Source organism: Hippocampus guttulatus, chromosome 16 (genome assembly GCF_054856545.1).
Source record: "Hippocampus guttulatus isolate MCC_2025c chromosome 16, RoL_Hgut_1.0, whole genome shotgun sequence".
In the NCBI taxonomy this organism is placed as follows: Eukaryota; Metazoa; Chordata; class Actinopteri; order Syngnathiformes; family Syngnathidae; genus Hippocampus; species Hippocampus guttulatus.
Window position 1 is genome coordinate 7,972,589 of NC_141276.1, and position 27,800 is coordinate 8,000,388.

The 27,800-nt window shown below is 45.3% G+C and overlaps 2 protein-coding genes across 4 annotated transcripts; one reads left to right on the forward strand and one right to left on the reverse strand.

The window, feature by feature from the left end:
- Positions 1-1,244: 1,244 nt before the first annotated feature.
- brd4 (bromodomain containing 4) lies at positions 1,245-25,479 on the reverse strand. 2 transcript variants are annotated; one of them, XM_086133250.1, is made up of 19 exons: positions 25,399-25,479; positions 12,680-13,094; positions 11,644-11,781; positions 11,409-11,544; positions 10,979-11,319; positions 9,949-10,332; positions 9,735-9,863; positions 9,001-9,231; positions 8,683-8,909; positions 8,278-8,603; positions 8,100-8,195; positions 7,651-8,022; positions 6,429-7,232; positions 6,242-6,348; positions 5,591-5,741; positions 5,365-5,495; positions 5,029-5,234; positions 3,744-4,029; positions 1,245-3,196 (listed from the first exon to the last, which is right to left on the reverse strand). In XM_086133250.1, the coding sequence occupies exons 2-19, from the start codon at positions 12,956-12,958 to the stop codon at positions 3,128-3,130; spliced, it is 4,413 nt and encodes a 1,470-aa protein (XP_085989376.1). In that variant the 5' UTR covers positions 12,959-13,094; positions 25,399-25,479; the 3' UTR covers positions 1,245-3,127. The 2 variants fall into 2 exon arrangements, with proteins under 2 accessions (XP_085989376.1, XP_085989375.1); XM_086133249.1 differs by lacking the exon at positions 25,399-25,479 and adding an exon at positions 18,882-19,667.
- pet100 (PET100 cytochrome c oxidase chaperone) lies at positions 25,373-27,764 on the forward strand. Of its 2 annotated transcripts, none has more exons than XM_086133257.1 (4): positions 25,373-25,480; positions 26,835-26,921; positions 27,032-27,064; positions 27,488-27,764. In XM_086133257.1, the coding sequence occupies exons 1-4, from the start codon at positions 25,388-25,390 to the stop codon at positions 27,575-27,577; spliced, it is 303 nt and encodes a 100-aa protein (XP_085989383.1). In that variant the 5' UTR covers positions 25,373-25,387; the 3' UTR covers positions 27,578-27,764. The 2 variants fall into 2 exon arrangements, with proteins under 2 accessions (XP_085989383.1, XP_085989381.1); XM_086133255.1 differs by lacking the exon at positions 25,373-25,480 and adding an exon at positions 26,523-26,689.
- The last annotated feature ends 36 nt before the right edge of the window (positions 27,765-27,800 follow it).

Here is a 27,800-nt window from a genome sequence, read left to right on the forward strand (position 1 = left end):
ACTTTTTTTTTCTACTGCATTTTTGGGTATTTTTTTTTTTTTTTAGCTTGACCTATAAAATCTTGCACATTGCGGGTTTTTTTTCCATGCATTGTAATTTATAGCTATGTCTTTACAGAGGAAAAAAAATCCACCTGCTGATGAAGCTACCCCTAAAAGGTCATAGACCAAAGATTGAAATTTTTCTTGTTTTGACGTGCTCTATAAATAGAGGTAATTTACTACTGTAACGTCACTTCCGGTAAACATCCGGGTGGCGAGAGTACTCTGTATTCTTGATACTGTACTTGTATTTTCAACAGCTGACAAGGTAAAGCTCTATCCCGTATTTCTGCGATAGCATAACATTTAAGTGGAAATTAACTTCATGTTAAAATGCTCTTCTCCAAGGAACATTAGCACAGTAGTTTTCCATCTGTGTTGCATTCAACGTCTTCTAACGCTTGAATATTCACAGTTTTAAAAGGGCACCTGAACGCCTCAAACGAACTCAACGTTCCAGATGGTCGTCCCGACACAACAACAGTAAGCTAATTTATGATCATAAATGTGGTATTTCGATGCTCATAACCGCCAAAACTACGTTAAAATAACTTTTACCTCGTTTTCTTGTTGTGTGCGGACACGGAATACGTAATAATATTGAAGACTACAAATGTGTTATTTGAACGAGAAGCTTATGTACGGAACAATACCTTTGGATAATAAAGCTCGTTTATGTTATCGATAGTATTCTGTCCTTTTATGATATGCGTTGATTAAATGTGATAAATTACCATCTTACAGTGTGAAAAATAAATTAATGGAAAACCTTTTTTCCATGGTGTGCAATCGGAACACCTGCGAGTACTCGAGTAATAATTAGCTGCAAAATTTATTGTGGATTGAAATACTTAATAGAAAATGTGGCGGAATAAATAACAATCTGTCTTGAATGCAAAACAAAGACAATGGTTTTATATTATGCACTTAAATGACATGTTTATTCCCAACACAAATTATACGAAGATGAAACGTGTGACACCACCAGTTGTACTTTGGCTTCCTCTAGTGTTAAAGGAAAGAATTACTGTCAAAGAAAGTACCTGCATCTAATCTGTTGCAATTCATCTGGAACATCTGCCTTTAGGTACAATTTTAACTTTTGTGTAAACTACAATTTAAGTGAAGAATAACTCAATTGCCGTTTTATTTTCCTGTATTGAAGTATAAGCTGTACTGGTTCATCAAGGACAAATACAAGATGGATTTTTTTTTTTTATTGTATTCTATAAAAGAGATGAGTTTACTCAATGATCAGAAGAGACTGACTCAAGAGATCTCGATAGACCACTCACATAATAGCAAAACAATAAATTGAGGACATTGTTTGTGAAGAACCCACCCCTCCAAAAAAAAAAAAGCTGAACGTATGTAACAAAATAAAATACCTGAATAAAGCAAACTCTTGGGCTGAGTCAGCACATTCTCCATAGAACACATGGCACGACAGTTATTGTGTGAAAAGGAGAGCGAGCGAATAAGAAAAGCCAAGGAGTTCAGTTGTTTGTCCTTTCAAAGCCAGATGTGATATATTCTTCCACGGTGGACTTCATGGGAAATAAAAAAAGGTGACTTAAGCAAAAAAAAAAAAAAGTTCTCCCGAAGTACTCTTTTACTTTTTATTCTCTTCAATAGAAAAAAATCAACACAATCGCGCAGCCATTCGAATGTACATAAACACACACAAGCAGGATCCTAAGCCAAATGTGTCGTGGCTGAGACTAAAACGAGAGCGCTTGTTTTGAAGTCCAGCTAAAACCACATTTAAAATCCCCAATGTTGGGTCAAATATAAAACATTGTTTTATTCTGTTTTTGTCTTCCTTTTATACACAAACTCATTCATAAACAAACAAAAATAATGACATTCCCGTTGACCCCTTCCGTTCAGAATATTACACTCTAGCTCCACCCCCACTGAGTGTAACATTAGCCAAAAGGAGAATTGCAATACAATAATAATAATAATAATAATAATAATACAGGCACTGGAGAAAAACAAACACCAGGAGAGACATCGTCTCAAAGAAGTCACATCCACTAACAAGAACTAAATATGAACTCCTATTAGTCTTCTTTTTTTTTTTTAACCTTGTAAAATGGAGGATGTGTCAGACTGAATCCAATAGTGGGACTGCCGATATGGAGTACAAGGATAGCGGTGCGAGTTTTTTGCTCTGTAGTGAAATCATCATAATAGTAATAATAATAACACCACCATTTAATCACTGAAGCTCCGCAACATTAACCTCTGCGTCCTGCCAGGGATTTCAAAATACGACTTCAATCGTCTGATATTTAAATACTTGCTGGAGCCGTGATAATGCATATATATATGTTTTTTATTTTTAGTAGCTACCTTATGACAAGGTGAGGACAGAGCATTAAAAGGTTGTTTGGCATAGAGATATATGTGTGTTTGTGTATGCACGTTTGTGTGGAGTGTGTCGGTAAAGAAAGGTCGAAATAAAAGCTCCTAAATAAAAGAGTTATTGTGGGATAAGAAAATACTTCTTTACAGTAGATACTAAGAGGATGACTGCTCCTACATGACGTAGTTTGTATTAAATGTCATTTTTCAAAGCGCGCGCGCGTGTGTGTGTGTGTGTGTGCAGGCCACTGAACCTCATGGTCTAAAAGAGAGATGTGTAAGGCAAAGTGTACCTTCTCTATTGAGAAATAATAATGATTTACAGTGTGGAATCCCCCCTCCCCCTCCACCCCCCAAAGACCATGTCTTGCATTCACATATAACAAACAATTTAAAAAAAAAAAAGAGCAAGTCTTGTTCTCTTCACTTCCAGAAACAAGCGCGCTCCAGTCTTGTGTCAGTAAATAATCAGAGCTTTTGAGTTCAAATTATTGTTGGTGTGACGCCGCCCTCCACATCCTGCTAGAAGGCGGAGACGAAAAGGCAAAGAGTGCCGGCGTGGCGTCCGGTTGGTGACGATAATGTGGCCTTCGCTTTGTCGTCCCTCTTAAAAAGTCGCTTTTTCACTCTTTTTGTGTTGGGGAGGGGAGCTTTTTTTTATTTTTTATTTTTTTTTTGCAGCTAGTTTCTTCCACTATTTGTCTTTGTTGCCTCCTCAGAAGATGTTCTCCTCAAAGATCGCCATTAAGTCACTTTGGAAATTCATATCAATCGTTGCTGCCATCTGAAGAGACAAAAAGAAAAAAAATAATTGATTCTGTGGCTAAAAATCTGGATGTCATAATCGTGAAATTATTTTAACACTGCAAGGAAATGTTATGAGAATAAAGAGAGAGAGAAAAAAATCTAGTTGCGCTAAGAGACTTGTCCTAAAACTACGAGACCAATTTAGTCACATAACAAGATTCAAGTCTGACAATTTAAAAAAAGTTGCTAACTTAGAATAATAAAGTAACTTTATGACAAGAAAAAAAAAGTTTCAATCATAAAGTCGTAATATAAGAAAAAGTAGAAGTCAAAAGTTTATTTCTGACATTTTGAGAAAACTGACATAAAAACCATAAGTTGTAATATCATGAGAAAATGGTTGTAACATTTCGGGCGATAAGTAAGTTATGAGAAAAAGAGTTGTAATGTCATAAGAATAAAGTTGTAAATGTAGAAAAGACGTCTTGCATGTAAATGCTAAACACAGAAGATTTTTTTTGGGGGGGGGGGGGGATAAGTTCCCCAAAATGAAGAAAAAAAACGCCAAGACAATGTTTCCTTACCACTTCTCGCCGCCTCCTCTCTTGCTCTCTGCGGCGCGCCAACTCCCTCTGCTGGTCGAGCGGGCTGTGTACGGCGGCGGGCTGAGGCGGCGTGGGGGGCTGCGGGGGCGGCGGCTGCTGCTGCTGCTGCTGCTGGGGCTGCTGCGGGGGCGTTTGGATCACAGCTGGCTGAGGCTCGGGCTGCTGTGGGGGCACTTGCATGTGCTGCTGCTGCTGCTCCAGACGCCGGCGCGGTTCCTCGTGCACCCTCCTGCTTGTCTCCAGCACGTCGTCGTCATCCCGACCTCTGCAACATTTCCCCCGTCACAATTCAGTCTTAGACAAATGTAGTACTTATGATACATAAAATTTAAATTCAATGTCAAGATCATTTTGAACAAAGACCTTTCTGTCCGTTTGTGGCACATGATGATTTACTAATGTGTCAAACGCCCGCAGTGTGGCGCTAATAGCAAGCAAGATTTATTCAATGTTAGATTTTTTTTATTATTATTATTATTTTTAATATGCCTCGAGTATCCGTGACTGGTTACGGCATGCTTCACGAGTACCCAATACTTAAAAAAATTTATAAAATAGTCCCGATACTGATACCTGGCATCGGTACTCTCCCATCCCTGGGGTTGACAGGTTTATATGCGTTTAAAGTATGTCCAAGGAGTAAACTATATTTTAAAATTTAAAAATAAATAAAAAAGACTGAATATAGTGCATTTTGACTTATCACTGTCATCGTGTCTTTAAAAAAAATATTTTGGATAATCGTCTTTTAACCCTTTCAGGGACAGCGGTCACTATCAGGTTATCATTATTGGTGCATGAAAGGGTTAAACGCATAGCCTACAAAGGCAGTACAGTCCGCATCTGTTTCAAATGGTTACCTTAAAAAAAAAAATTCAACAGTCCATTTTCCATATTTTTATGAATATTAAAAATATAAATTGAAAATAATTACATTTGTATTACAGGCTCATCCATTAAAAATGTACTAATTTGAAAGCTCAAAGTTAGGCAAAAACAACCTTGAATCCCCAGAATACGTGGTTGATAGTTCAATTGGCCACAAGAGGGTGCTCATATCTTTGTCTCTCAAGTGAAGCCAGAATGACCATGAGGTCTTTTTTTGGAGTCGTCTTTGGGTTTTTTTTTTAACCCCTCTTCGGATAAAAGCTATACCCGATTGTTTAATGTCTCTAAAGGAGACTGTTCCTTCCTAACAGAAAATGGTCAGAGCGATCCTAAACGCTTTCCAAAGACTTCATGCGCTTGTCCTATGGGTACTTGCCGCAGTTTATCCTGCTCTCTGCGCATGCGGTCTTTTTCCGCCTGCTCCGCTTGCGCCTTCAAGGCCTTCTCCCGCTCCTCCTTCTCGCGGGCCGCCCGGCGAAACTGCTCGAAGCTGTCGCTCGAGGACTTGACGGCGGACATTGGCGTCGACGTGGACTTCTGGGCCAGGCTGGCCCACGAGCCCATGTTCTTCAGTTTCACATCCTGACGGAAGAAGGCAAAGATTTTGTTTCGACCATTTCAGAAGGTTTGCAGGGTTGGATTGAAAAGGTAGTTTGTTTTCAAGGGTGGGCGGAAATTAAAAATAGGTGACGGTAAGCGATGGGTTTGGTACCTTTTTGGGCGCAGTGGGTGCCTTGGACTCTTGCTTGAACTTCTCCTTGTCTGGCGCGGGGGGCGGCGGCGGCGGTCCGCTCGGCTCAGAGGAGCGGATGACGGGCCGAGAGCTGTCCATGGACTTCACATCTGAGCAACATGAGCAGGCCCTCACTCAATAAATGGCCGTCGTTTTGAAGGAAAGGAGGGGGTGTGGGAGAGGGGGCGGGGTTTACAAGTCTTACTCTGTTGGCCGAGGCCTTGCTGAGTGGGCTTGCTGTCGGGATGCTTGTGATGCTCGGGCCTGATGGCGGGGTTGAAAGGCTCTCCTCTCATCACCGGTGAGGGGGGAAGTTTGTCCTCTTTGAGCACTCCTTGATTGCCGGGGACCCTTTGCTGCATGACAAGCACAACAGCCATTGTCACCATTTGACCCGAAGTTTCACCCTTTTCGGGGACAGCGGTCACTACAGTGGACAGCTCGCCATGTTATCAGGTTGACAGGGTGCATGAAAAGGTTAAACAAGCGGGGCAGAGTAGTCGTCGCGGAAAAACGGTGCTCAAGTAAGAGGACTTTTATTTTTGAAGAGGACTCAAGTAAACTTAAAAGTCGTCCACCAAACAACTCTAAAGTAGATAAAAACAAAAAGTCTTTTTTTTTTGCGTCAGCCTAAACTATAAAAACGAAATATTGTGTACACTCAATCTGATATTTTGTATTGTAATAGATTCATTTATTGTCCATTTAAAAAAAAAAATTCACTGGTGGTGGACCCTATTGAGGGTACAAAAAAAAATTCTTAAAAATGTTCAGCCCTATCTTTTCACCTTTCACCTAGGTATATTCAATTCCATTCTACATGACAGAATTTGTCATCGTCACAATCCATGCTCACCTTTTTGGGCTGCATATTGTGAGGCGGAGACTGGTGAGACACGGGAGGGTACTGAGGAAGTTGCGGGGAATGCATCATGAGAGGGGATGGGTTATCCCTCATGTGACCTGTCCACAAAAAAAAAAAAAAAGGTAAACACCTCAAAACGGTGTGTTGACATTGGCTTGCTTGCCGCCTCCGCACTCACCTGCGATGAAAAGGTCAGGCTTGGGCGGCGGCCGCGGGGACAACTGCTCCGGGGGCTGGATGATCTGCTGTGCTTTGTTGCTGGGCATGGCCACCTTGTGTGAAGGCCCCTGAGACTGACCGATGAGCGTGGCAACCTGCTGGTAACTCAGCTGCTGCTGAGCTTGCTGCTGAGCCTGCGGCTGACTGTGCGGCAGGTGGCGGCTCTGGTGGAGGGACATCTGTTGGGACGGGGCTTGATGTGGCGGGGCTACCGGAGCCTGCGCCTGAAGCGGAAGCTGGGCCGTGGGCAGCGTGGCTTGGGAGGAGAGTTGAGGTTGGCTCTGGACAGACTGCAGCAGAGATGACTGTCCCGCTTGCTGCTGCTGACGAGATTGCGCCTGCAGCGACTGCATGGACTGCTGGGGCTGACGGCCTTGTTGGAACTGTTGCAGGTACAGTTGCACTTGGTTAAGGGGCGTGGAGGAGGACTCTTCGTCGTCCTCCAGCAGAATCTGGGGAGGCTGGGAAGACAGCAAGCCCTGAGGCGTGAGTGTCGGCGGGGAGAGGGGCCTCTGGTGCATGGGCTGAGGGGGATGAAGGATCTGCGGGGGCAGCTGATGCGGCGGAGGTGCTGACTGGGGCAGGAGAGGCGGATGTTGCTGCAATGTGGGCTGCTGCTGCTGCTGCAAAGTTGGCTGCTGCTGCTGCTGCAACGCTGGCTGCTGCTGAGGAGGCGCGGGCTGGTGCTGGGAAAGTTTGGGATGAAGAGGCGCCGCCTTGTGACTCGGTCGAGATGGCTGCTGAGGCATGGAACTGTGCAAGGCTACACGACAAGAAACAAAAGAGACTGTCAATATGCAGGGAGGTTTTCCCCAAAGAATTTCTGAAGGTGCCCTTTGTCTCATGTGGTCTTATGAGCTGTATAATGTCAAACCCCGTGCAGTTACAAGAAATATTAGTCTACTATTTGTTACATTTTAGCCATTCAAGAAGGGGGGTCGGGGGTAGTGACTGGTATCCGTAACTAGTATCGACAGTCTTTGAAACGATTCGAAATATTCAAATAGGGACAGCATCGCGTCGATACCGATACCTGGTATCAGTACTCGCCCATCCCCATCATATAATATAGTTTGATATATATTTATTTTTAACTCATTCACTCCCAAAGACGTTTTTAAACGTCTTTTCAGACTTGGTGTAGAATTGGCTGGTACTGAATGAGTTAAACAAAAGCCTACCTGGAGAGGGGAGGATTGGATGTTGGGTGAGGAAGGGGTGCGTCTCGGGGGACACCGGCCCGGCGGTGTTAGCGCTGAGCTGAGGCGGCGCGGGGGACGAGGCGTTTCCCGTATGGTGGGAAAGATGCATGAGGGGCTGGCTGAATGACGGCAAGGACTCAAAGCTGTTCTCCAGCATCTGGGAAGACTCCAGGGCAGTTACGGGAGGAGGCGTATACTCCACGGGAGGGGCCTGATGCTGCTTCATCTGAGGCTGAAACGCCGCCGCTTGCAGATGAAGCGCAGGCTGAGTGGGGACGGTCTGTAGATGTGAATGCGTCTTCTTCCCCTCCTTCACAGATTGAGCCTTCTTCTTTTGCGGTTTGACCATCCCTGAAAAACGAATGAGGACATTCTGTTCAAGTTTGGTTGACCAAAAGGAATTTGGCCAACCTTAGAGGGAGACGAACCCGGAGCCTCGGTTTCACTCTCGGAACTGGAGCCGCTGCTGTCGGAAGAAGATCCGGTCTTTTTGGTGGAAGCCATGGCCTCCAGAGACTTCTCAGCTGCAAAACAATCGGGTGTCAATCTCCACATCAAAACGCCGCCCTGTGATGCAATGCGAAAAAACAAAAAACAAAAGCGGACCTCCACCCTTCTTTTTCTTGCGAAGGCACGTGGACACGTAGCGCTCCAGCTCTCGCAGAGTGGAAGGCTTGAGCGTTTCAAAGTCAATCTCAATCTCGTCGGGGTTGGAGTTCTTGAGCGAGGGCTCTCGCGACTGGATGATGTGGACCACGCGGCCCAGTTTGTCACCGGGAAGCTTATTGATGTCCAGGCTTAGTTGTCTCTTCTCCTCGTACGTCATGGGCTTGCACTTTTCCGACAAAGCCGAAGAACCCGCCAGGTCTTCTTCCAGGCAGAGAACGGGCGGGAGGTTGGGGGGCTGGTTGTTTTTCGTGGCCTCTTTTTTGCTAAACATACAACAAAGAGACGTCAGCCGACGAAGAGAACGGCCCTAAAGAAGTGAGAACTCTGAAGAAAAGACCCCACCTGGATTTCTTCTTGGGTAGCTCTTTGTTGTTATTTGTACTGTTCTTGGTCCTTTTCGACAGCTGGGAAACAGGTGCGGCATCCTGGATCTCGTCAACCAGGCTGGGGATGCCAACTTTCTTCTTGTGTTTGTCTTTCTTCTTCTCCTTCTTTTCCTTCTCTTTTCTCTTTGGTTTGCAGGCTTGAGGCTGGGAAAGGGCAGCCAGCTGCTCGTGGACAGCCTTCAGCTGCAGCGAGAAAAGGAACCACCTTCTTACCGCCAACGGACGACGATAGAATGTTCACAGAAAAGCCAAAGTTGACTCATTTCACACCGACCTGTTCCTGGAGCTCGGCCAGCCGCTGAGCTCGCTCCTCCTCCGAGTCGTCGGTTGAAGACTCGGACTCGGAGGAGGAGTCGCTGGAACTGTCGGAAGAGGAGGCGACGCGGCCCATCGGAGGCTGGGGTTTCACCGGGGCAGGGTGGTGGAGCGGGGGAGCTGGGACGGAGGCGAGGGGCTTGGACTCTGGTTCGTCTGGCATCTTGGCAAAGCGCATCTCAAACACATCCTATAAAACGTTGAGAAAACAAACGGGTATAAAACAGTCGACTTCTCACAGGAGTGCTTAAAAATGTTTTTTGAAATCAATCGCAGGGGATTTAAGCCGTTACTCAAAAAACTGTGCTGTTAAACCAGTCGCAGTCAAAAGTTGTAACGGGTAATTTAAAAAAAATAAAATAGCATTCATATAAAAATTGAGCTACACTGCACCATGGGGCACCAACTACCATGAGAAAGAGCCACGTGCAAAGAATGTAAAACAAAGTAGCGTTTAGAACCATCCCAAATAGCCGCCGAAGAAATAATTCAATTGAAACTGGTTCCAAGAAATATTTAACTCATTCACTCCCAAAGACGTATTTAGATGTCTTTTCCGACGCCACGCATTTAATCCCAGCTCCTCGTTTTATATTGACTGTGGGTCTGAAAGGGTCTTAAAAAGTTTGGGAGTCACTTTGGGAGTGAATGAGTTTTAATAACACGGACACACCTTTCACAAAAAAAGTTTACCTGCAACTTGCGTGCCATCGCCACCACCTCGTGGTCAGGCGGATTATATTTATAGCAGTTGGAAAACATTAACCGGACATCGGCAGCAAATTCCTGGGGATCCCGGTATTGTCTGTTCTCCAGCTTGGCCTATGCATGACAAAAACGACAACAACAACAACAAAAATCAAGGAAATGAATGACTTTGATTGTCGCATTGCAGCGCTATGCACACCTTAATGGTGCTTAGGTCCATGGGATGTTTGATGATGTCGTGATAATCGTGCAGCCCGAGCGCAGCCACATCGACGGGTTTGTAGAAGGGCCAGGCATACATCGCGTGTTTTTTGGACAGCATTTCTCTGACCAGACTCAAACAGTAGCCCAGTTGGTCTTGCGGGACGGGGCTGTGGCTACTACTGGGCCCGCTCATGCCCGTTCCCATCACCACTTGATGCTGCGAGTCCGGCGCTTCTTTCTTGACCATTTTGGCGGGGCGGCTGCTCTCCCGCCGGGGCAGCGTCTTCCCCGACTTGGATTCGGCTGGGGAGGACTCGCTGAGCTGGTCGTTGGCTGTGGGTGTTGTAGTGTCCGCTTTTCTTTTCTGGCTCTTTCTTTGCTGGGGAAAACAACAATAAAAGGAGGACAGAGAATAAACGACAACCATACAGTGTTTCCCCCGACTCGAACACCTGTCACCTTACCGGCCACATGTCATTTTTTTATTTTACTGTAGCATAATGAAAACACAATTGACTGCAAAGCAGTAAAAAGTCAATATGTGCATAAAATAATGAACATCTAAGCAGTCTGATCACAATTTGAGATATCCACACACGTTTTCGTCCTCCTGCTAGGAGGCAGTGTTGCCGTCCGTCTCTGTTAACAACTCATTCACTCCCAAAGACGTTTTTAAACGTTTTTTCAGACTTGGTCTAGAATTGGCTGGTACTGAATGAGTTTCAAACGGCGTAGTCATGTCCCTTTTTTTTCTCTCACCTTTATCTGATCTTTCATTATATGATAGTTGATCATTAAGTGTTCATAATCTGCTCCATGTTTAGTATTTTACCATCTAATAATCTTAGATGCGTTATGAGTTCAAATATGTTCGAAATTTGTCCAGACCCTGCGGTGTGGGCGAACCTCTGCTCTTATTTATTTTGTTCATTTCCACCTCGCTGTTGCAAGACATTTGATGTCGGCGAGATGAAGCCATTGAATGAAGTTAATGATTTCCACTCCACGTCGAATCGCCCACTCACTTTGGTCATGGTGATCGGGTTTTGCAGCATGGGGGCGGTGCTCTGGATGGATGCCGGCGGGAGGGAGGTCTGAACGGGGGGAGGCACGGAGGTCATCATGGGAACTTGAAGAGTGCAATCCAATTGGCCCAAAGAGTAGGGCGCTCCTCGCTGCGCCGCGTGGCCCGGTAACGTCGGGGGAACGTGGGACGGGAGGGCCTGCATTAAAGGCTGAGGAGGTAGTGAAGGAGGGCCCTGTGCCGGTCCTCTGGTCTGAGGTGCTGTCGAGAGGCTTGACAGACCTCGCGTTTGAGGGGTTGTGGAGGAAGGGTCGATGATGGCCCCCGGTTTCAAGCTGAGACCTGGACGACGGAGAGAGAAAAGAGTTCACGCCAAAACAAAAGCGAAACGACAACACGCGATCGTGAGATGGACTTGAAAGAAACATTACCGGCGTCTCTGCGACCTCGGCCCCGGCCCTTCCCTGTCATGACCGCAATCTCAATTTCTTCCTGAGGCATGTCGGCGACCTTTTGGAGGAAAGCCTTCTCTAGCGCCTTAGCCATTAAGACTATGTCATCCGAAGGCTGCGGTGACAGACAATCATGGAACAAATTTGAAGTCGCGTCAGCATCTCCACTTGTATTGGATTCTTCACCTAATTGTCAATAGCGCCACTGCAGTACCTTATTGTACATGTAGCAGTTGGTAAACATCTTGTTGAAGTCTTGGATACATTCTTGGGCATTCCAGTAGTAGCTGTTTTCAAGCCTTTTCTTGATTGTTCCCATGTCCATGGGGTTTTTAATTATTGTGTAGTAGTCCTGCACAACGGATCGGTACAATCAAATTGTGCAGAAGTCGAGGAGAGAAACCTCACAGTGGACGTTCCTCTGTCAACTATGTCACCCAGGATGAGCAGAAGCAGATGACACACGCGTGCCTTATGACATCATCGCTGCGGAAAAGTCATCAAAAGGTGTTTCGAGCATGGCTGAAGTGATGACTTAAGTCGGTCAAAGTTGAAACATTTTCCATCTAGAGGAAGGCAAACGAGTGTCGAATAATCCCCCCCGCTATTGGCCAGGGAACAGGCCGTTAATTGTTGTGGCGACACCGGCCTTACATGAACCCGAAAACGGCTTAAAGACGCTTAGGTTTGCAAAAAAAAAAAAAAAACGGCACCGGAAATGTGCACATGTACACAGCCATTGGGCGAAGATCCTCTGACTTTTCATAGTTCATTTGTATTCTACGGCATTTGACACGGCGCGACTCAGACTTGGTCTTAGTCTTGCTGTTTGGTGCTTTCTACCGTCATTGTTGTTAACTTGTTGTTTTATTGTTGTATATATATTTGCTCCATATCAAGTGTCAAGTACAACTTTATTGTCAAATGTGCTGTATGCGTAACATACAGCACAGATGAAATTTCCTCCCTCTTAAACAGACAACAGACAACAAGAGGAGCCGCTGCGGGTGCCCGCCAGCACTTTGTATACAGCGATGGTTGTTTTAAAGTGCTCTATAAATACAGTTGAGTTGAGTAACTTCCAATAACAACACAAGGTTGTCTCGCAATACTTCACTCACTCACTTTGACATACTTCCTTGACACCAATTACGGTACGACTCTCCTATTTAGACAGGGATTTGGCAGCGTATTGTGTCATCTTTTGGGCTTTTCCGAAGGAGCGCAAAAGAGAAAAGGACATGACTTACAGGAAGATTGAGTTTGATTGAATCCACCGGTGAATGGAAGGGCCAGGCAAACTGGTGTTTCCACAGGGACTTCACCACCACCTTGAGCAGGTACTGCAGCTGGTTGGTCTGGCGCTTGGGCCTGTCAAGGTTGATGTATTCCGGGGGTGGGGGGTTGCCAACTGTCTGGGGCTGCCCTTGGCTGCCGCCGCCGCTGCTGCTGCTACTGCTGCCGCCCGACATCTGCGCAGCGTCCAGGCCGTCCCCCATCCTGACTGGGTTGGGCATGGGCATGGGCATGGGCCCGGGCCCCGCTGCAGGGGCTGGAGCGAGGGCAGGGGGAGCGCTGTTGGCAGTGCACCAGTTCAATCTTGGCCCCGGCACAGACTCCACTGACAGAGCACCGCTGATCCCATTGCACTCCTCGCTGGACTCTCTGGGGGGTGGAGGAAACACACCAGATGTTCATGTTTGACACCGAGCGGCATTTTCAGTTTGATGTTAACCTTTAGCGCAGTCTGCAACAAATGTAATCCAGCGGCCTCAAGTAGAGAAGAGCCTTTATAAGAACTTTGTCACTGGATAAAGCGAGCACAACAGTCGCTCCCTGTTTTTTTTTTTTTTTTAATAACTGTCGCATACCAGACCATGATTATAGAATTGTGACACATAATACAATGCATGTACGCAGTCATTATGGACCAAGCCTTGGGGAAGCTTAATAGAAGTCAAAAGTTAAATCATCAAGCAAAGTCAATTGCGCAACGCCAGAGCGGTGAACAGTGACGTACGACAATAGAGCCACCGACGTTACCGCGGAACACGTCGTCACGACGAAGGCTTTAAGCTTCGTCGTTTGGCTGTGTTGTCTGTTCCGAAATCCCATTCTTGATGTCGTCACTTGAAAGGGAACAGGGAAGGAGTTTGTGCAACACATCACCGTCGCTAATTGGCCTCCTCGGGGCCTTCAAACAAACGCACGCAGTCGAGAATCTGACTAAACTTGAGGTCACCACGTGACGGCAACATGAAATGGCGTCTGCACGTCTCAACAGGTTTTCGGCTCCAAAAGCGGCTTTCGCAATTTTTTTTAATGCCGTATCGACAATCTCGGCAAACATATTCTAAGTCCGCTTGAGAGACAATGATATATATTATATGTCTTTCGATAGAAAAAAAAAGTTAGTAATGCATGATTGTAGACAAAAAAATAAAATAAAAAGTGGCTCGCCGGACCTGTTCGGCTTAGATTTTTGTTTCTTATTTCATGGCTCAAGTGACGCCAAACCCATATCAGCATAAAGCCAACTAAGGTCACGTGCACCACGTCGTACGCACATCAGAGACTAACCAAACCACATACCTGAGGTAAATCAAAACTTCCGCAAATGCCCAGAGGTGAAAAACCCATTGAACAGGGAGAAAAGAGGCTGACGGCAGCAAGTAGAGTAATGCGGAGCTCACATGCAATTCAAAGGTCACTGCGGGTCAAACATAACACGAGGTAATGTGTTTGTAGTTGTCACCTTGGTTTCGGTCGTAATGAGCCTGCTCGAACGTAAAATGTAATGTCAGTGATATATATTCAATCGTCATTGGGGAGCTAAAGGGAGTAAGTAAGTGTAGTTTCATTGGACAGGAGCAAAGTGGCTACATTCGAGTGATAGCCACCTATCAAGGGCGGGAAACCTTACGTAAGCAGAGAACGAGCGAACAAAGGTGGCGCGAGTGTGCAAAGAACAGCTGTAGGGCAGAGGGCAGAGGGCAAGGTGAGCAATGCGCTTCATCGTATTTAGATTACAACGCCGGTCGTCCCGCAGGGCGTTCTCTTGTCGTCTTGGAAAATGTGTCTCATGTTCCCTTTGGGACAGCAGACCCTTCACGATGGTGGAAAACGTGTTACAGTGGTTGTGATACAACCTCCACGAGGACAAAGCAAAAAAGAAAATAAAAATACAAAAAATGAAGCCACGACAATTTATCCCGACACCAGTCGCCATGTGTGCCAAACTCTTATCATCCGAATAAATATTGCCAGATGATACTCAGCCGCTCATTAACAGCAACAGGCGGGCCTCGCTTGCCGCAACAGTCTTTCACAAAGCGGGTTAAAAAAAAAAAAAGAATGAAAAAGAAAGTGTAATCCAACTTGCGGAGCGCATTCATCTGCAATAAATGTGCGAGCACCAATTTACACCTCCTGCAAGGTTACCGGCATCTGTTGCCGGCACAGATCCAGACAAGCTCAGCTCAAAACAAAAATGGCTGACAGTTTTTCCACATTGGCACCCTTCACTGGTACGCTTCTATTTATATGAATGGGATCGGATAGTATGGGTGGTGTGTGGCGCAACTTAATACGAAGCTCAGGTTCCACTCGTCAAGTCTGTGACGCGCATATTTGTGTTACTTATGCCCAACATAACTGATAACACAAGTTATGGAAATACAGCGGCGGCGTGCTTCATCAAAGAGTCTCCGATCGCTCAGCAGCTGCGCCCAAAAAGGCCGGCAACGACCAGTGGCGGGAATACCCGTAGCCGAGCGCAGACTGCATCTGTGCGCCATTGTGGGAATGAGTCACTCAAACAAAATGTTCCTGCCCCCCCACCAACGTTTTTGAGTATTCACGATCGTTTTAGTTTGAAATTGCAGCGATCTCTATTTCAAGTTTGGATGAACTTTGAAAATAGTTTGTATGACTGAAAGCGCGTTGACAAATAAATGTGGGCGTCGCCCCGTATATTTAATTTATTAGCGTTTGGAATGACTCGTGTGAAAAAAAAGAAGAAAAAAAAGCGGTTGGCAGATCCACAGCTAGAGCGTGAGTTTTAATTTGCTCTCCAGCCTGTTAGTTTGCCATAAAAAACACACCGATAGGGAGGGAATCCAAACAGGAAATGCTGGCTGGCTTTTTATTGGCAATTACCTTCCCGTATAATTTAAACAAAATAGACTGTAAACGGTGATTAGTAAGACAAACTGACAAACTTCCACCAGGCAGTAAAGTCGCCTCTGGACAACATGAACGCACTTGAGGCCGTTTTGCTTACATTATGTCAAGAAACCCCAAACGTTGATCTACGGACAAATAGTTCTTGGCCAAGTCGTCACACTCGCGGCCACGTCCAAGTGTCGAATTGGAAGTCAAACATGCCTGACATATTTGGAATTGGAAAATGTCGTTCCAAGAAAAAAAAAAAAAGCAGGCGATAAAGACGTGGCGTCTACATCGTTGATACGAAAACAAATGATGCGGATTTTTTAATGACCTAACTGGTGGCCCAAGATGAATCTTTGGTAACTATTTTAATAACCCTTTCATGCCCCCTGTAACCTGATAACACGGTGAGCCGTCCACTGTCATAACCGCTGTCCACGAAAGGGTTAATGCAGTTAAAGTGCAGTGACATCATAGACTCATCAGTTCGATATGCTCTGCTAATACGCCTTAACTCATTCAGTACCAGCCATTTCTGGGCCAAGTCTGAAAAGACGTTTAAAAACGTCTTTGGGAGTGAATGAGTTTTTCAGTTTTACAATACATTTTGACGCTGTGTGCGTGTGTGTGTGTGTGTGCGCGTGTGTGTAAGCGATCCTGCCCAGGCTGACGACCAACCCTCGCCCGTGAGGTTATTGATCCAATCACTTACATGCACACACTCACGGTTGTAAAAGTATCCGGGGTTCAAAGTTCATCTTACAGAAGTCAAAAGGATAAAAAAAAAACCTAAAGATCCATGTATCCGTGTTTCCGTATCACTTCCACATCCACAGGTGAGCCAGCCGGAGTCTATTCCAGCTGATTTTGGGCAAAAGGTTGAAAAAAATGTCAAATAGCCAGCACCAGCAGAGGGAAAAATATTCCGACGCACCGGTTTCATTCAAAATAACCGGCGTGGATTCATTTTGGTTTTGCCGTACCGCAGGTTCCATGTGACGGTATTGCACCATTTCGCCAATATGATGCGCGAGTAAAAACTCGTCTCGGTGAGCCGACGGGTCGGAGCAAGAACAGCGTTGGCATGTGAGACGAATCAAGTGTGCGCAAGCGCTTCAAGTGAGGGCAATGAAAAGCTCAGCTTCCTGCTGCTCGCATGTCCTACATTGCCCCCTTAAAAAACTCTGGAAGACCAGTTGACCTTTGACCTGGACATACATCACCGCAGACTGCTGTGGAATGTTGAAAAGAGCGGAAGGGGCTTTAGTTCCTGGGGTGAATGGGGGTGGTGTGGACATTTCACACCAGGAAATGTCCTCTTGTGTTTGGGGCTCGCGGCAACTGTAAAGGGAAGGACATCACAGCAAGATGTCACCGACATCTCCCATGAAAGTCTCGATGAATCATTCATGGAGGGGAGAGGGTGGTGGGGGGGGCGGGGGGGAGTTGGGTCAAGCTCAGGTAAAGATGTCGGAGAGCAGTTTCCCTCTTCCAAGTATCCGAATCGCGCTCGGGCGAAAAGTAGAAATGGTTAAATAATTAATCGCGCCCAAGTGAGACGCACCCGTTTGTTCCAGCTGATTCACAAAAGCCATTTTCCACTTTGCGACGATTGACGTCAAAGCATGAGCACAGAAGCCTCGCCGACCCGATTTATTGATGTACGCCGATAAAGAGAATGATTATTGATCTCGGTGACACATCAGGCCTTTGAATGCTTGCATGTGACTCGGGTGTCGTGCTAACCAAACATCAGGAAGTATGACATTGCCCAGTAGAGCTGGAATTTTATACCCCCCACCGTGTTTCTGTTCTGTATAAATCACTGGTCCGGAACGGGTGGTGGGAACAAAGTTGACGTGGATTTATTTGGGCCTTCTGGGGTTTGTATCGGAGTCGTAACGGAGGTAGATGACAGGAGCCGACGCTGAATTCCGCCCTGTTCTGTTCAAAGTGTTTATCACGGCCTACGAGTGCTTCAACATGTCACGCATCAGCAATTATCCGAGGATAAACCGGATAACTGCAGTTGTTTGTTTACATTCAAACTCAAGCTTGTAGGAGTGATGTCAATGCACGTCATGGGAAGATTACAGTATCTCGGGCCACTTTGTAACATCTTTGCTTGTTGTTTAAGTGCTCTTGAAATCAACTCGGGTTCTTTATGGCTCCAAAGCGGCAATTTTGGCATGATCCCCCCCCCGGGCAAAAGAGGCAAATGGGCGGGGCTTCTCAATCATTCCTTAAATAGGTCAATGAGAGGAATACAGGTGGGGTCATTATGAGGATTGGATTAGCGGAGATGTGTGATTAATCACCGGAATGTCGATCAAGCGGCTGCGGCGATGCAATCAGCGCCGGCGTCTGTGACCGTCTCGCTTGACGACCGACTTCAAATCATAAGAAATGATGCAAAAAAAATCGCGGTGTGACCACCATTTGCATTTGGAAGGATTGAGACCACCAATGCCGCTATCATTCCTTCCTCTTTTTTTTTTTAGCAATGTAACATTTGCTCCTATTCCTATTTTTTGTATTGCAAATGACAGCCATCTCTTTGTACCACAAAAACAAGTTTCCTCAACAAACAGCTACGATCAATCAAAGATCAAGAAGCTTTTATTTCCCCCCCCAAAAAGCTCTAAACGCTTCGGCGCGCTAGAAGACCACAACTGGATGATGTCCAATAATCCAAAATAAAGAGTTCTATTCTAAGCGTCCCCATGAGTCAGTGCATTAAATGACTCAAACAGGCTAACCGTGACTCAAATAAGATACCGAAAGAAAACGAAGACTCTTTCACGCTTCAACTTCCAGCTGGCCGCGATATACAAGCCAAAGTTCCATGAATCACACACACACAACCCCCTTCTTCCTCCGTCGGCCCCCTTCCCCCATACCCCCCCCCCCCCTCCTCTCTCTCACCAGGAGGCTGGTTCATGGCTTCTGGCAAAAAAAAAAGAAATGTGGACAACAATACTGTCCTCAACATGAGACTGCAACAAACAACTAGGGAAGGAGGGGAAGAAAAGTGCCGTCTATGTCGATACACACGATTAATGGCTCGCCACATGACAGTCCCAAGAGCCATGACTCCAGGCTGTTCCGAATGTTGCCTTGTCCTCAGCATATCAACACGCATTGCGCAGAACTGATTTATTATTATTATGATTATTAGTTTCATTTGTTCACCCCAAAAATAATATTTAAAAAAAAAAAGGTAGTGTGGTTAAAAATAAATAACTTCTTTGGGGAAAAAGTTTTGCGCTAAACAAAAATTACCTTTTCACAGACACCGAATGTGCAATCTTTTCCAGGAGGGCATCCAGTTTTTGGAAATCCAGCAAATCGTTGGACTTGGCATGCATCTTGTAATCCATTTACAAAGACTCCGACGGCACGGAAAGAAGCCACAATCCCGAAAGAAAGGTAAGAAAAAAAACAATTGGGAAAGTTGGGGTTTTTTTTTTTTTGTTTCCCCTTTCCTGTCATCCAGAACACCCAGATTTAAGCCCGGGGCTCTGGTGCGTATCCGAAAATCCCGCAAAACATGATGAGTAAACCCATTGCGTAGTCCGAGTGGAGTTTTGGGTGGAGAGGCGGGGGTCTGTTCCGGGAAAAAAAAAAAAAGGCTGGGAGACGGGAAGAGCTGGTTCGGGAGCGGAGGAGAGGCCACGGAAGCCAGCGGCCGGCAGGCAGGCTGTGCTAGCTATGTGAACCGGTCTTCTCTCTACCCCATCCCCCTCTCAGTAGTACAACGGCCCAGTTGCCAAAGGCTCTCCGCTCCATTGTGTCCTCTTCGGGGGCCTCCCCAACTTCAATGAAAAAAGCAGCAGTGAGCGTGGAGGCACGCAAGGCGCCGGGCCTTGCGGGGACCCCGGAGAGACTCCGGGAAGGAGGACTTTTATTCCCCCTCGCGTGCTCTCTCTCTCTCCCTCTCTCGCACGCAGGCAGACCAGCGTGCAGTTTCTCAACAGGAAAAAATGGCTCTGCTGCTTCCTCATTCACCAGAGCCTCGGCCCACACACGCACACACACACCCCTCCCTTCCTCTGGCTGCCATACATGCTTGTTCATTCCACCCCTCCCCTGTCTCCCCATCAATAGCTTGAGGTTCTTGCTCGCTCGCTCCCCTCTCTCTCTCTCTCTCCCCTACTCCTACACCTTCAACACCCCACCCCTTCCTGCCTTTGCTGCTGTCTGCTTCATCAAGCCCCCCCAACCCGCTTCTAGGGGTGATTCTTTTCTCCCCAAACCACTTAAAGGAGACACATACCCACACTTCAGCCACATGAAGCAACGTGGATGGAAATATCAAAGTCAAAGCCAACCCGCCCCCGCCCCCTATTTTTGACAGATGCACGCACGTGACAAGTCAGGTATTCAAACACAACCGCAATTAGGATCAGAACAGAGAGGGAGGCGTAAACGACAACGGAATGAAACGAATTCCGTGTGAAAAGAGAGAACGAGAGCAGCAATTGAAGAAATTGATGCGTTTGTGCAGTTTACCCACACTGGAGTGGAGACGAGAAATGCAGACGTTGGGAAAATATTCGGACCCGACTGATCTGGAATGTTTGAGGCCGATGCCAATTTTGGGCAGAAAAAAAAATACAGATTACAGATGAATCGGCCGATTAATTAAAATATATCATGCATAAAATATTCCTCCCATGCATTTCAATGGGTGTCAACTATCTGCGGATTTTTACCTCTTGTCGGGCAGTTTTTTTTGTTTTTTTAGCTAACCGTTGACACATTTCATGAAGGTTATTGTGAAAGTCTACTTTGAATAATTAATCAAACTAGCGTTACTTGTATACCACTGCTGTCAATGGTTAGAGTACAGAAAAGGTCAAAACAATCATCAAACATCGGCCATTTGGCCAATTGTTTCGGCCACTGTTTGAAGGTCCACAATCGGCCAATTATTTTGTACTCAGGCCGAGAGCGCTAACGTGAATCTCAACGCGACGAACCGGCGCCGGCGGAATACTTTTGACAGAATGCGACTTCTCGTTTTGTGGTGCAACTGACACACACACACAACATTGGGTGTGGAACATCTGCGGGTATCAAGCTGACGTCATTCTTATTTGTATACAACAACACCAGCGCTGAATGTCATTAAATGGCGTTCGCGATTCGGACAGATATTCATAAAGTGCAACAAAAACCTATTCAGTGACAAGTCATTGTGTTGTGAAACCATTTTAAAAAGCGTTTGTTGGATTCAACTGGCGCTTTAAGAGGGGCGGGGCTCACACTGACAGGTGACCGTTCGCGCGACGTATAAAAAGCAGCATTGCATTTCGTTTCGTTAGTGAATACACTCGCTTCGTCGTCGGCAGTGCACAATGGTAAGCAATGTGTGTGTCCGCTTTCCTTTACCAGATATGTAAAGTTACCTTTTAGACTCGATCATGATCGGTTGCTTTGTTTGTCTGCTTTGCATTGTGTCCGTTGTGCTTTATGTTCGCCGCATCGCTATGCAATCACAGTCAGTTACCGTTCGCAATGGGCAATTTAAACAGCGTGGGCTAAAGTGTTGCTAGAACAGTGGTGTCTTTATTTAGCTCATTTTTTGCTCGTTTTGCATAGTTGTCATGTTTGTCCGGCTGCACTTTGATGTTTAAACAAAGTCAATTGCGGAGCAGCTGGGGTTAATCATGCCGGCGTTCCGCTTCCGGGTTGGACCTTTGGGACTTGTAGTTCTTTTTGTTCGATTCGACTTGATATGTTTGTGTTGTATGGTTTCTTACGTTTAAAATAATGATGACGATAATGACGCATAGTGAAATCATGGTTGATTAAATTATTTATTAAACGTATTGTTAAATAAAGGTAGTAGTGTCAATTATATACATATTTACATTGTGATGCAGAAAGCTAGATGTATTCATTTTTTTACTGCGTTTGTGTGCTTTAGGTTATGACCTGCTTCTGATAGTACTTCTGTTACAACTACTACTACTTGTGCTCCAATAAATGATCAAAAAAGTACAGAACGAGTGATCCTTCCATGCTGACAGACGATCCATATTCAGAGGGCCGTGAAAAACAGAATTAACTGAACAGCGTTACTGACTGCAGGTAAACGTCGTCAGTGACTTTCCTGAAACTGATACCCACTCAATATATCCCGTTTGGAATCGTCGTCACTAGGCAGAGACTCCGGCCACATTGTCTACTGAGAGAGGTTAATGATCGCAATCCGCAATGTCTGACATTCCCAACGAAACATTGGCGTTAGCTCGTCCTAGCAAGAGGCTCGACACCGAGAGTGTTTACTTGACAGAGCACGTGCTATGTCGTACGCACGACTGCCAGAGACAATACAGCAGCTGCCACAGTGACAAAGCTCCAGCCTATTGCTATGCGGGGGAAGCCCGAAACTGACGGCCGTGTAACAGGAAAGGAGGGTGGGGTTGAATTGCATTTTCAAGAAATGCTACGAGAGGAGAAGGGGTTTCATGTGGACCAAATGGGGGGGGGGGGGGGGGGGGGTAGCTAAGCGGCAGATGAAACACAGTGCTGGATGATGAGAATGAGCCAGGAAGCGTGAGAGCGTCTGCCATTAATCATACGAGTATTGTGGAAGTCAAACCTATTGGGGACTCTTGCTTTAAAAAAAGAGAAAATTTGGTCTTGCCTATACCAGACACGTGAAACGAGGAGGTATGACTTGTGGTAGCTGGTCAGGAACGGGTGGAGTTTGTTGCGTCATTCATATTCCACAAACGCAAGATTAATCTGAATACTTTTGTTTCGACTACTGGGGCTTCATCGAACATATTACTGTTAATTTTTGTTTTGGACTTAACTACCCCTTTAAAGAAGAAAACACATTTTTTCGGTACATTTTAACTAATGCAATAATATCAATATCACAATATTTAACACCTATATCGCATGTTTTTCCGCAATACGCCCTCACGTAAAGCCTGGACTGGATTTGGTTGGTCGGCTCATTTGTTCCCAGACCGAACTGTCTGTTTCATCTAGAGGTCACTCATAACTAGGCCAAAAATGTTTCCATGGCAACTGGAGAGTAGAACCGAAAACGGCATCATAACAGAGAGGTGGTGGTGAGGGGGCATGAGGCTAAGAAAAGCGCATTCTTGAGCACACAAAACAATTTAAACCAAAGGCATCCTTTGAAAACTGCTCATAAATGCTGTTTGGAAAATCTTTTCCAGGTATCTCACCAAACTAAACATCCATCTATCCATTTTCCGAACCGCTTGATCCTCACTAGGGTCGCGGGGGGTGCTGGAGCCTATCCCAGCCGTCTTCGGGCAGCAGGCGGGGGACACCCTGAATCAGTTGCCAGCCAATCGCAGGGCACACAGAGACGAACAACCATCCACGCCCACACTCACACCTAGGGACAATTTAGAGCGTCCAATCAACCTGCCATGCATGTTTTTGGAATGGAGAAAACCCACGCAGGCCCGGGGAGAACATGCAAACTCCACACAGGGAGGCCGGAGCTGGAATCGAACCCGGTACCTCTGCACTGTGAAGCCGACGTGCTAACCACTGGACTACCGGGCCGCCCAAACTAAACAATCAAGTCAATTAATGGCAACCTGTCATTTCCAGGCATTCAATTCCTTGTTTGGCATCATGAAAATCATTTTCATTCGTCCTTAAACCGTATGCTGTTCCCCTGAATTACAACGATTCATTGTTATTTGTTTGTCGCGGGTAAACAAGGTGCCAACGTCCGTCCATTTTCAAAAGCGCTTGTCCTCAATTGGGTCACGGGTGAGCTGGAGTCTATCTCAGCTGACTTTGAGCATGAGTCAGGGTGCAACCTGGACTGGTTGGCAGCTGATCACAGGGCTTGTTTGGACAAGCAATGAGTAACACTCACATACACGTCTAGGGACATTTTAGAGTCTTTTAAGCTGGCCGTCCATTTTGCTGTGACAACAGAACATTATAGTCCAGTGATGGCAGCAGGCGTTTCAGTCCAAACTCCCACGTCAATTGACCAATTTGGAAGACGAGATGTCTAAAACACATGGTTTAGTGATGAGTCCAAGTCAAGCTTTAAAAGTTAACGCCGGGCAGAAATGTCGACTAATTGGTTTAACCTCTACATACAGTCAGCGCCATAAATAATAAGACATGGACACAATTCTCCTCTTTTTGGATACAAACACCACCATGACGGATTTAAAATGAAACAAACCAGATGTGTTTTCAATACAGATCTCAGCTTTAAGGGCATTTACACCGAAACATGTGAACGGTCGTCCGTGAAGGAATTACAACAGTTTGTATTAGTGCGTCACACTTTCATTCATCGCGATGCTCTGCCAAGAAGTCTACTTCATTTGTTGCTTGTTTTTGGGGGAATTTTCCTTTCAGTTTAGTCATCAACAAGTGAAATGCATGATCAGTCAGATTTATGTCAGTTGGCTAACATTGCTACTGCACAATAAATAATACAGTTGCGTTGAATTCTTTGCCTTGAATAACTCTGGTTTACTTTTGCAGTGTGGTTCAGGTCTATGTGAATATGCACTTAAGCATTTGGCTTAATATCAGCCAATAAACACTGAAACATTTCACAATTTATCCTGTTTTTGTCAGCAGTCATACAAACGACAAATGCAAGGGAATCGGTTGCATTGTCAGCAATACATGCCAACCTGGCCATGGCACAGTTGAGCAGTCAGTTATAAACCATATATAAACTGTTATAATTCTTACACCGTAAATACCCTCAAATTAAAGCCAAGAGTATTCAGTTCAAGAACATCTTGTGCGTTTGTTCATTTCAAATCCATTGTGGTGTGGTGTTTACATCCAAAATGATGAGAATTGTGAAGCGCCCTAATATTTACGAACTTGCCTGTACCATCACATTTGCAATTTTTGCGTGTCGTGCTATTACACCAACGGTCGAACGTGACAAACTCCTGTACGTGCGTGTAAATCAGAATCGCTGTTTCTAAGAATAGAGCACCGACAGTCTGCCATGTAACGGGCCTGGGCACCGGAGACCTGCTCGCACACATAACACAAGTAGCCTCAAAAGCGATTGGCGTCGTCCATTATGTTTTGCCCAACGCATAAAGTGCAAAAGTCATGACTGGAAGGGATTCAATCTGTGGGTATCGGATGAGTAGCTGGCATAGTCGGGCAGCCTGGACCCTAAACATTAGCCCATGGGGTTATGGATTAGAAGCAGTTTCGTAACGGACGTCCGAACAACACCAAGTGAAACCAGGCTTGCTAACCGCGCACAAAGGCGCGACGATCCACAATCCCGACCGTTGCACAGATGACATTGAGACCCCCCCGATTGTCGTCATTTTCCTCACTGGCTCTGTTCAGAGCAAACAGCCTCAGTGCGAGTGTGCGCCATCATCCCCGTGACTGCGTCGCCGTCTCCCAAAACACAAGACAGTCGACGAGCCAAGTAGCCCGAGGCGCCGAGATCGGTGTTCGAAACGGCGTTTGGGGGGCTACGGGTGGTCCAATGGGGGCTAACGGTGTTTAATAAGTGTATGGGTTATCAGACGGACACATCAGTCAAGTGCGATTATTGTGTCTTTTTGTAGACAAGTGCCAGCTAGCGTTTGGCTAATAAGCTAGCCTTAGCCAGCCAGAGCAGGCCCGCCGTGCAAGTCAACGCTCGCAACGGGCGCCGGCTATCAACGTCCCCCCTCCCAGTTTAAGGCTTTTTGCACCGCCGTCGCCGTGTTTCACAATGCTCACTGGCACAGATGACGGACACGACACGATCGAGAGAATTCGAGGTGGAAACAATGGCGATTACCTGGTTTTATCAGGTTGCCAGGGCGCGCGGGTTCTTTCTCTCCGAGGATCATGAACACCTCTCCTTGTCGATGACGTCACGCGTAGGTCTTTTCGTCGGGGACGTAATGAGCGTGCCAGTCGACTGCAAGTTGAACGGGGGTCACGTTTGACGTGCAAGCGAAACGAAATCAAGGACAGATATTTTGGCAAACTGATCGGTTGCGGGCATTTATTGGAAATGTTCTCCATGGGAAACATTGTATGTGTAAATTTAATAAACAAATGGATTAATCTGAAATTAGTGAAGCAGGCAGCCACCATGCAGAAAAAAATGCAGAATTTCTGTAATCATCTCGTTTATATCTGATCACAACATTACCTTTTCTGTTTTTTAAATTGTACATACATGACGGGAATATATGTCAGCAATCCAATACCAGTAATCATTTAATTATTCCTGTGCCATTCTGATGTCTCATTAGATAAAATAAAGCCTGTTGGCCAATACTGATCAATATTGACACAAAACCTCCATATACCTGTACAAAATATATCAGTTTTTTTTGTGTTGTTTTTAAGAACCATTCACAATAAACAGGGTTTACCTCAAACATCTGGTTTGCAGCGTCCTTTAGTGGACATAAACGTATCTACACGTTTTATTGGTAAACGCTTTGTTAGGGGTAGAAAAATAAATAGTAAATTTCTGAATACACATACAAAACACCATAAAATATCAGTCGTGAATTATAATGTAAGAACGGAGAAATGTACGGTTAAAACCGTGTTTTATTTTTTACGGTCCCATAACTTGTACGCAGCCGCATCACATGTCTCGTGATTGGTCCTTCAGAATATCCCGGAAAAAGACGAAGTTAAAGCTCAACGAGTTTAAATAAAGTACATTACGGTAAGACGTCATCAACGTGCTGCGCTGGCCACCTTCAAAATAAAAGTCATTTTGACAGACACCAGTGCGTTGGATTTAAAGTTGCTGTAATCTTTCTCTTGTCTGGTTACCTGACTCCACACTGTCTCGGGAGTGCGGTTGGCCTCCAGGTAGTGTTCCCATTTTTAACAATGACAATAAATTTGCTACATATTAAACGTAGCTCGTGGAGGCGTTTTACCGTAATACATACTATGAATAACCCTTGCGGCGGCTAGCTTGACTTTGGTATCGAGTCTCGCCTGACTCCAGTGGTAAACAGCGTGAAGGCCTTTGGCTGCAGCTCGAAATCCGATAACGCTTTAGCAGTCTTGTGGTGAAATTTCACTTCAAAATGGGCGTAAAAATAGAAATGTTCAAAGTAAGTCAACCTATTTTTTGTGCGTGGGGGATGTTAAACACTTAACTGAGTAACGACTTAAAACGGCGAAGATTTAGGTGTTTCGGTTCTAGTCGTTGGCAAGTATACTGACATGCTTGTCTTTATTGTTGCTGTCGTGGAACAGATGATGTTGTATTTGTCCTTCCCCGTTTCCATGTTCTGGATATCGAATCAAGCAGAATATTTTGAGGAATACATCGTAAAGAGGAAGGTTTGTATCCCGATAGTATGAACAGTAAGTTAATACACAATGCAGTTACCCGTTTTGTAAAACTAATTGCACTTTCTCTTTTCTACTCTGAAATATTTTATGGAACTCAGAGGGAGATCTTCCCCGCAGACGAGGAACTTCATGTAAGTGTCTGTTACATCTTAAACTGTATGTATGTACTGTACGTTTTGTCATTTACCAACACCTTTAAATGATTTTGAAAGCAAGGGCATGAGCCCCATCTCTATCCCATTCACTCGGACATGAATGGGGAGTTTTAAAGTGAGAAATGTGGAATTGCGGGAAAACTGAAGTTGGAGTGATCTCAATCTGTTGAATTCAAAAATTAAATAAAGGTAGAATGTGATGTGTGAATGTTTTTAGTATTAGGATGGTAGCCAGGACAACCATCATTTTGAAATGTGCACCCTTTTATAGCAGCAATTAAGAATGAAAGTTTATTCCCATTTTTTAAATTATTATTTTTGATGCTCTTTGGGTTTAGAACACCCACAGAGGTTCTTGCACGACTCAACTAATATTTCTTTTGTCATGTTAACTTGCAGAGGAAAGAGTTGGAAGACTTCAAGGAGAGAATGCGCGCACGAAAAGAGCAGCGGCGACTGAAACAAATCTCGATGGAGTCAGACAACTAAAAATATTTTCTTGAAATATATTTAAACCAAAATTGGTGGCCATGTATCATATAAGGCAACATTGAATGGAGCAGGGCGATTTGAATATCATACTTTTCCCACTGAACTTTGACAGCACGTACTTGCAGTGTAATTATTATTATTCTCATTTTTTGTGATTCAATGATTATATATGCTGCTGGACTTATGTTTGGTGTTGTTATTGTATCCATACATTGCATCA